Source organism: Cladophialophora immunda (assembly GCF_000835495.1).
Source record: "Cladophialophora immunda strain CBS 83496 unplaced genomic scaffold supercont1.6, whole genome shotgun sequence".
Taxonomy (NCBI): domain Eukaryota; kingdom Fungi; phylum Ascomycota; class Eurotiomycetes; order Chaetothyriales; family Herpotrichiellaceae; genus Cladophialophora; species Cladophialophora immunda.
In genome coordinates, this window is record NW_015622546.1 from 3,132,811 (window position 1) to 3,142,970 (window position 10,160).

The following is a 10,160-nucleotide window of genomic DNA, read 5'->3' on the forward strand; positions in this document are numbered from 1 at the left end:
ATCACAATGGCTGAGAAGATCTTCCCTCACGAACTCACGGAAATCGACCACGATGAGACGGTCACCAAAAAGGAGTCGAACCCCCACGAGACCATCACCGTGTCCGATGTCAAGGGCAAGCGACACTTCAGTGCCTACATGGTCATTAGCGTCGTCATCGTTCTTTTTGGATCTCTCAGCTACTCTTTCAGTGCCGGCGTCATTGGAACGACCATTGGACAACCCTCCTTTTCTAAGTACATGGGACTGGACAATAACCCGAACGCTAGTGCAATCCTCGGCGCTACTGCTTCCCTCTTCTATGTTGGAGGCGTCTTCGGCTCTATCTTCAGCAATGTCGTCAGCGATCGCTGGGGTCGAAAGGCCTCTATATACACTGGCTGTATTATGGTCCTCTGCTCGGGAGCACTTTGCGCCGGCTCCGTCAACATCGCCATGTTTATTGTCTTCCGATTTGTAGCTGGATTCGGCGGCTTTATGCTTTCAATGGTGGTCCCCGTGTGGATTTTGGAGGTTGCACCAGCCGAGGTCCGCGGAGCATTTGCCCAAGGTCACGCTGGAGTACTCTCGTTAGGCTATCTTCTCGCCAACTATGTGGGGGTAGGGTTCTACCTGAATCTCCCTCTTACTACTGTGAATGCCTGGCGAGGACCTCAGGCGATCAGCTGTCTTCCACCGATCCTTTGTCTCGCCGGGCTCTGGTATATTCCTGAATCTCCACGGTACCTCTTTATGAAAGAACGGGATTCCGAAGCCCGGGGTATTCTCTTCAAGATCCACAAGTCACCTGGAGATGACTTTATTTACTCAGAGATCGAGGAGTTCCAGATCCGGAAGCAAATCGAACTGGATCGCATGCTACCCTCTTCCTGGCTATATATGATCAAAAAGCCATCGAACCGGAAGAGGATGTGGATGACAATCTTTATCGGCTTCGGTATCTTATCAAACGGCAATATCGTCCTCTCTACCTACTGTACTATTATCATGAAAAGTTTAGGGTTCGATGCGACAAAACAACTTCTTATTCAAGCTGGAATCTTTGCCGCCACTATCTCAGGTCCCTTTATCGCCATCCTTTATGTCGAAAAGTTTAGGCGCCCAACCCTTGTCGCTACCGGGCTGACTCTGGACCTTATCTTTCTCTTGATCTTCGTGGCCCTCTTTGCCAGCTTTGTCAACGGTACAAACAGAGCTGCTCAGATTACTTGTGTCGCCCTTGTTTATATGTTTGAGGTTACTTTTAACCTCTTCATCGAAGGGCCACTAGCATACTGGGCCACTGAATTCTATCCGACCAACCTACGTGCTAAAGGTGCGACAATACAGACAGTGACCTTTGCCTGCACAGCCACTCTATGGGGCCAATCTGCTCCATCAGGAATCACCAATATTGGATGGAAGTTCTTCCTCTGCTTCATCGCGATTTCTGTCGTCGTTATCATTGCTCTTTACTTCTACTTTCCCGACACTCAAGGCAAGACTCTGGAGGAAGTGGCTCTTTTATTTGGCGACGACGACCTTGTGGTTGTCCGCCAAAGTGATATCCAGCTTGACAGCCACCATCGGATTATTGCCAAACAGCAGAACGGAGAGGAAATCGTGGAGGACGTTGTTATCAAGAAGGACGCATAGGTCTTGGCTGGTTCAGTTTCAAGAAGGCCAAGGTACGGGCATATGGTGAAACGGTTTCTACGATTGGAGAAGTGGTGTCACGGAGAGTGCCGTACGGAGAGTGCATAGGAGTAGGGATGTTGTTTTGGAGCCGACTGTTTTCATTGCTCCGGCCAGCACTCAAGGTGCGCCAGCTTCTCTATCTCGAATATAGACCCGCCGTCAGGCGTAAAATGAATGTACAAGTTGTTATTATATTGGCAGCGTGAATTCCACAGAAGAGAGCCCTTGATTGAGGCAAACAGCGAACAATTTGCAGCAAAACTTTCAAGGAATGCTCCACAGCCACGGCCAGGCCTTAGGGCGAGGCTGTATCGGACAAGGCTGTAGCAGTTGGGTTTGTTGACAGTGGTATTGAAACCATTGCCCTTTTCGAGGCATTGCTGCCACACCGTGCCGCACAGGAAGATCTTTGACTACAGGACCATGGGTGTTCGGCCCACTGCCTTTGGGACCCTTCTGCAACGTCTGGTTTGCGTCTAACCATGACCTAAACTCGGACCAGCTTCTGCAGCGACATTGTACGACGATCTCCGTGAACGTGGCTTAGGCGGCCTGATGACGGGGCCATTGAATTTTGCACAACGTTTACAACACCAACAGCCGATTGTACGATGTAATAGCATTGATCCTCAGAGGTATCTCGGACCAAAATGCAAAGGTTTGAAGAGTATACTTTGAGAATCAGATCGGCGCAACCAACCAGGAAGCTAATTCTGCAAGTGGTACCAGTACTATCACCTGGACTTCGCAGATATCTCAGATACAATGGTTGTAGTACAGAAAAGGACGGCGTCCGGACCATGGAGGGGATAACAAGTCGTCAGCCACCAAGCACCCAGGACTCCGTCCTACTACAGTAAGTCGCGGCCCGCAGAAATGAATTCTTACTGCAGCTGCACCTTGACGAGGTCGAACTGCGACAGGCAGAATCTACACAGATCGGTCAAGCTTGATCATAGTGTCTGCAATCAGAACGGTACTGTACAGCAGTTTTACGCGACCATCGGCACAAGATCCTAACAGAACCTATACTCTGGAGAACTAACAGCGATGGCACGAGCGCTGAGCTTATTACCACGGATCAGGTTTCGCAAAATCGCGGTACTGATAAGTAACAAGGTAGCGGTACTCTCACTTAGACAACCGCAGCAACAGTCTGGGCAAGGGTATATCTGTCGTATCTACAGGTCCATCAGACAGCTACGGAGAGAGGGCAATGTGGTGACTGTCATATGGACCCCAGTGTATGACGAAAACAAGCTGAAGAAGATCGCCAAAGTAAAAGCACAAAAGGCAACCGGTCCAGAGGCCCGACCACAAACGCAACGACCAGGGATGAAGTCAACCATGCTCAATGGCGCACGGTCCAAATGTGACACTACCAGAAATCTGCTAGAAAAGGTCGGAAAAATCCAAGAGAATCGACACAGCGCTACCAGGCAAGCATACAAGGCGGCTATACGAGGGACTTTCATGGAATGAAGCGAGCGTGCTTGCCCAACTTAGGATAGGTATGGTAAGACTGAATAAGTATCTTCACCGTATCAACGCTGCTCCGACAGATCTCTGCGCATGCGGACACGTGAGAGAGACAGTTGAGCATTTTCTTTTCCGATGCACCAAATGGACGGCATTCCGAACAGAGATGCTATAATGTACAGAAACCCACAGAAATAAAATATCGTTCTACCTGGGCGGGAAGACACCAACAGATGACAAGTCCTGGACTCCAAACCTGACAGCAGTCCGGGCCACGATACCGTTTGCCATCGCAACAGGACGACTTGATAACACCACCTGACGAATCCACCATCCCCCTCTCACCATCATTTCCGATCCCCTACATTTCGACTCATGCCGGGAAAGCAGGCGCGCTTCAGCTGTCGAGGATAGGATTCCGAACACTTAGAGAATCGCCTTCAAGCTAGACTACTACGGTAAGATTACTAATACGAGACTCCGTAAAGACGTAGTAAGCGAGTAAGCCTATATAGCGAAGAGGAGATATATATTGCATAGGCTTTAAGGAGACTAGGGTATACCTTGAGAAATGTATTAGTAGATCAGCTTTAGCTTACACTTTCGGCTTCGCCGCCGGGCGTAATAAATTGTGTGTGTGTGTGTGTGTGTGTGTGTGTGTGTGTAGTAGTTTCTCACGTTGGTCCAAGGCAGAAGCGGAACCATTTTGGCGGAATTCCTGAGGCTGAGGCTGTGAATACGGGGACCAGTATGGAAGATGTTTTCCTGCCCAGATACCGTGCAGTACCTTGCATTTGCCCGATATCCTGCGTTTGCCCGATCTCCTGCATTTGCCCGATGTTGTTCACAAGGCAGACCATGGTGCAGGACAATGGATTCCCGCAACCAACATCAAAAGGCTGGTGTGCTATGCAAGAATACTACGGTAATGTCCTCAGAGTCCTCCTTATCGTCCCTCTTTGGACAAATCTATCCCACTTGACAATATGCCTTCTGCGACAGGAAAGCTGCCCATTGGCGAACGGGTCCTGCCCGCCCTCATCGACGAGTATGCTCGCGACGAGCCAGACAAATGCGTCGCCGTCGTGCCGGAAGACGCCACGATGGAAAATTGGTACAACGTGACATATCGCGAAGTGCAGCAAGTTATGGACAAACTTGCTTGGGACATTGACCGGCAAATTGGACGCAGTGAAACATTTGAGACCGTGGTGTATGTGGGCGCCAACGACGTTAGGAACATGTGCTTCTGGGCCGCGGCGATGAAATGCGGCTACTGTGTATGTAGTCACCGTCCAGCTTATTTAGTTATTCCTCGAAAAGAAGCCCATAAGAGTGGCTCGACCGCTGGTATCCCAAATCGCATCGCTACAGGTAACTGGGTAATTTAACGCTGACGAACAACAGATCATGGCCATCTCGCCACGCAACACAGCGGGAGAGCAACGCTTCTTGCTCGAGACGACAAACTGCCACCAGCTGTTCTACAGCAGCGAAATGGCAGGGAAGGTCGAGGAAATCAAGAAGGCTTTGGGCTCCTGGAGATTGAAGACATTCCTGGTGCCGACCTATGCCGATCTCGTGGCTGCCGGCGCATCGAGTGATGCGAAGCCGTATCCCTTTACCAAAACCTACCGGGAGTTGGCAGACAAACCCGCCTTCATCTTTCACACGTCTGGCACCACAGGCATGCCCAAGCCTATCACGCTCGTCCACTTTTATTTCGCCTCGTTGGACGGCGTGAAGCTCCTGCCGGTGCCCGAGGGCCACAAGGCCGCAGACTGGTCAGTATTGAAATCGGGGGACCTCTATTTCAACGGCTTCCCCGCTTACCACCCTGCGGGTGCTCACTACACATGTTGGTGCGCCATCCATACGGCCTCTGCATTTGTCTCGCTTCCTCATGAGACCCCTTTGAGCGAAGACGCCTTCTTGAAAGTGTTGCGGCAATTTGAATTCGAAGTCGCCTTCCTGCCACCGTCTTTCATCGAGGATATTGCCCACGCGCCCGATGTTCTCAACGCGCTCTCTCGCGTTAAGTATCTCTTTAGCATGGCCGGTCCGCTGGGAACCGCCTCAGGAGATATAGTGAGCAAGCATACAACGCTTCTCCAGCTCATCGGGTCCACCGAAACAGGACTTATTCCTGGCTTGGTGCCGAAAAATTGGAGAGGTTTCACACAGAACCCCTACTATGGCGACGAGTGAGTCTCGTTTCCATCCTTCTTTTGTCTCTACCCGCTATCTTGAACCACCTTTTGGGTTTGTCGCGGGGCTGATTTTGGATTTTGACAACAGGATGGAACTAATCGAGGGGACCGAGACGTATGAGAGGGTCCTCAGAAGAAATCCGAAGTTTGAGAAATACCAAGCAGTATGGTCCACGTTTCCCGATCGAACGGAATTCCGGACACGAGATCTGTTCAAGAGAGATTCAGAGGACCTCAGTCTCTGGGTTTTTGCAGGTCGGACCGACGACGTTATCGTCCTCTCGAATGGAGAAAAGGTTCAGCCCATCTCTCTACAAACCCAGATTCAAGACCATCCTCTCCTGAGGTCGGCCGTGGTTGTCGGCCAAGGTAGATTCCAAGTTGCCCTGATCATCGAACCCGACTGGCAAAAATGGGACCCCAGTCTGCCCGACCAGGAGCTGATCGATGAAGTGTGGCCCACGGTCGAGAAGGCTTGCCAGTCCGTCACGGCGGTAGGAAAGATTTTCAAAAACATGATCATGGTCTCGAAGAAAGACAAGCCTTTTCCCCGCGCCGGAAAAGGTACCGTTCAGACGGCAAAGACCGTCGTCTTGTACAAGGATGAAATTGAGGATCTCTATGCCAATAGTGATAAGGTCGAGAACGCCATATCGTTGCCGGACCTGGTCAATCAGTCAGCGATAAAAGAGTTTGTCCGGCAGATTGTGTCATCATTTCTGGACGTCGATGATCTGCAGGACGACGACCACCTCTTCTCTCGCGGGCTGGACTCGCTACAAACCTTGGGCATGGCGAAGATGCTACGTTCCGGAATCGAACCTAAACTCAATGGTGCGGTCAAGAATGGGAAGCCCATTTTGACGCCCAGGACTATCTATCAGAACCCATCAATCACTGCGCTCACAACCCTGTTGATCACTCTCCTGACAAGCGCGGTGGCTCTTGACTCGAATGAGGCCAGCTCGCAGTTAGGGAACGTGCTACGAGAGACACAGATAGAGTCCATGGTACAGCGGTATACCAGCGATACCATACCCAAAACAAAGAGGAATCCAGCCCGCGGGAGACAAGATGGTCTGCACGTCATCATCACAGGCACTACCGGCTCTCTTGGGCCACACCTTCTACACAGTGTGCTGTCCGACTCTCGAGTGTCCAAGGTATACTGCTTCAACCGCTCATCCGATGCGCGGCAGAGGACGGAGCAGAGTTTCCAGACACAGAAACTGTTAAATTTGGGTCCCAAGACGGAGTTCTTGGTGGTAAAATTCGGTGCCAATGACTTTGGCTTGGACAATTCTAAGTATCAGGAGCTGCTGGAGAATGTGGACCTCATATTCCACAACGCATGGGCCGTGAACTTTAACTACATGCTGGAGACATTTGAACAGACATTCGTCAAGTCTGTCAGCGACTTCAAGGATCTCAGCCTGCGAAGCGTCCATGGTGCGCATGTGTTTTTCGTCTCATCGATCGGAACGGTGGGAGGCTGGAGGCCATCCCCGGACCGGAATACTAAGACAGAACGGATCACAGTACCCGAGTCCGTCATGTACAACGGGTCTGCCGCGATCCAGACAGGCTATGCTGAGAGCAAGCACGTCTCGGAGCGCGTCTTGGCCTTCGCGGCGGAAAATCTTGGTGTGCCCGTGAGTATCGCCAGACTGGGACAGATTGCGGGACCAACCACACCTCACGGCAAGTGGAATGACGCAGAGTGGCTGCCGAGAATCATCAAGACGTCCAAAGCAATCGGCAAGATTCCTTCGACGCTGGAGGCCATTCTGGGAGACGGTATCGACTGGATCCCCGTCGATCTCATAGCCGCCGCTTGCACTGAGCTAGGCTTCAAACGACTCGCCACTCAGGACACTGAGCCTCTGGACGTATTCCACCTCGAGAATCCGAATCTGTCACAGTGGCAGGACCTTCTTCCTGCTCTCCAGAAATACTTCGCTGCTAAAGACAGCCCGGCAGAAATCGTCCCTTACAACGACTGGCTGGACGCGATCCAACAATATGTCAACGACACAGGTGCCACCGCTGTTGATCTGCCGGTTTTGTCCATATGGGATTTCTACCAAGGGGCGAGAGACGCGCCGCAGCGTGTGAGGCCGGCAACCTCAAACACACAAGCAAAGTCGAAGGTCATCGCCAACCTCGAGCCGATCGGTCCTGAATCCATGGCCACTTGGCTAAAGCAATGGAGGTATTAAGCAAAGTTTGACAGATTTACAATGAGCTTTGACATGCCGTAGCAAAGGAATGTACTCGTAGGTAAGGGTCATGTGCGTACCAAGGACATTGAGAGTTGGGTTATTGTACAGACCAAAAGATCGCTGATGCTGTCACATACACACGCTGACTTTGACACTGCACATGTAAGAAAATTCCGGGGTATTTCGTCCGTCCATCCAGTCAAGTTCTCGCGGAACAACCTATACTTGGATCTGTACTCTGTACTCGTACCCTACAAACTTGATCCGAGGCTGGTGGTGGCCCGCCTTACGCAGCAGGTTTCAGTGGCGGGAGGGTTACTTAAGGAGGCTGTTTAAGGGTGGCGGTGATAGGCCTTGGAGGCGAGCTTGGCGTCGTCGTAACCCCCCAGAATCCCTACCATTAGGTGGCTGCGCCCCTCACTGCCAGTGCCAATGCACCATTCGCATCCCAGCCCAGCCCGTTCCGCTTCTCCTTGTGCCTCCTGGCACTACCGAAACCGAATCGATGCATCGTCAAATATCCTTCACTTGCTGCTACCTTAGGGCCTGCTTAGCTGAGCGCTTTTGAGAGCTTTTGGCCCCCAATCTGACCAAAAGCGCTTGTGCTAGATAGGTCTTTGGCTACACAGGCGCTTTTGATTATATCAAATCCATCAAATTTTTGGTGTAAAAGCTGTCGAACGCTATAGGTTATAGTACCTCTTATATATCCACAATTTTATAAGCGTATAAACGCGACGAATTACTAGATAAATCCACATCTAACAGTCAATTTATGGGTAAGAAGCGAGTAAGGCGCTCTTACGGAGCTTTGTGGTGGCCCATAGATTTAACGATTGACCAAGGCTTAACTGGGTTGAGCGAGCGAAAGGAAGAGACGAAATTTGCCAGGTGCGTTCGCTCGCAATACGCTAGATAGAGATTGATACGTTGCCAGTAACTTCAAGTCCTCTCGCGGTTCTCGGTTCCGGCTTTCCAGCGCTTGGAGCGCGATCTTGATCTCCGTCAGTTCAGTCCGAATCTCGCGGATGATGTCGCTTTGGCTCGCAATAGTTTCTTTCAGGTCAGCCACAAGGTGCACGACCGCGATGGTGGCTTCATTCGTCTCTTGAGCACCTCTGCATCCTCGGGCACAGGGTCCACCTTCCTCCCCGGCCACCGTGATTGTCTCCAAGTCTGAGTCTTCATCTCTGCTCAGCTGAAGCGCTTTAGCACTGGGCTTTCTCGCTCTGCTCGAAGGGGCTCGTTGTTGCTTTGGTGTCGCTGGTGTTGCAGTCTTGCGTGTGGGCGGGCATCGTCCAATCGGGAGTTGCCGACGCTAGCGCGCGTCGGGCGCGTCAGGGCCTGAGGCCTTCCGAAACGCCTCTCAAGGGTTCCTGTTCACGTTCTGCCCGAATATCTGATCCGTCCTTTCTCTTGATACCGTCGTTTTCTTTCCCGGTTGTACGATTATCGATAATTCTACAGTCGTTCCCGAAACTGCCCTCCCTTTCGCACACACATTGCAACTTTGTCCCAAAGAAAGCTAGTGAGAGAAGTGGATTAAATCTTACTGCATATGTAATAGTGCTCTCTAAAATATCCTCTAATTATCGATGATTTCCCTGTACCGTGGCATTACTAATGCGGTATGACTTACTGTAAAATACGTCGGATTAAAACCGGATCACTGCCAGGTTACACCTTCGAATGCTTACGCCACATCTGCGGGATGCTACATTTCTTTTACCCCTCATCCTACATGGTTTATTTCAACGGAGCCATGGGCAACTCATTGCCATCAAAGCCTTCTTTAAGGCGTCTCGAGGCACTCTGAAACTTCCAAGTAACGGGAAAGCTCTCTTTACTGATGAAGCAAGATGATTCTTCACAAAAGTAGACCCAACGCTGAGATTCACGACGTCTCGGAAGCCTTAGAGAAGCTCGCTATCCTAGATACATCTACTAAATCCGAACATACAGGGGAGTCGCCTAATGTAGTTTTACCTCTGGAATCTTACGGAGGACCGGATGAAGGGGGAATTATAGGGTCTTTAGACAGTGAGAGTAGTGACTAAAATCAGGGGTTAGAAGATGGCGACCAGTTGTTTCTTTTGAGCCTAATCAACACTGAACAACGTCACTGGTTACACGAAAGGCCAAATCTGGGACTTATCAGGTTTACGCTTAGCGAAAGCGTTTTTATTAAAGGATCGCCCATACTTACCGTTTACGCTCCGATTAGATAATTTCCAATTCGAAGGGCATCGCGGACTGCCTCGATATTGTATCGAGGTTCTCCCTTCCAGCGGTGCAAGCGTTAAGCGGCTGGAGTTACAGGGAAGATAAATTTACCTTATGCATTAGTGGCTGTCTCTGGACGGAGTAAGTTTTCGTTGCCGCAGACCTTATTAGCTTCACTTTGACGCCCGATGTTAACGACCATGGACGACTGGGATGGTTCAATGCCTCCCATGTAGAGAAGCAGGCTGTCGCATACACACTTTGGTACCATACAAGCTTTAAAAATGAATGGGCTAAGAGTATCACGGGGAACCTTAAAAAAAGTACTACGGCAACCACACGAAGCCTT

General features: G+C 50.7%; 1 protein-coding gene across 1 annotated transcript; it reads left to right on the forward strand.

Moving 5' to 3' along the window:
* Positions 1 to 2,477: 2,477 nt before the first annotated feature.
* On the forward strand, positions 2,478 to 3,159 carry PV07_10562 (uncharacterized protein; the record flags this gene model as incomplete). The annotated part of the gene is made up of 2 exons (XM_016397900.1): positions 2,478 to 2,533; positions 2,865 to 3,159. The coding sequence occupies 2 exons, from the start codon at positions 2,478 to 2,480 to the stop codon at positions 3,157 to 3,159; spliced, it is 351 nt and encodes a 116-aa protein (XP_016245091.1).
* Positions 3,160 to 10,160: the final 7,001 nt, after the last annotated feature.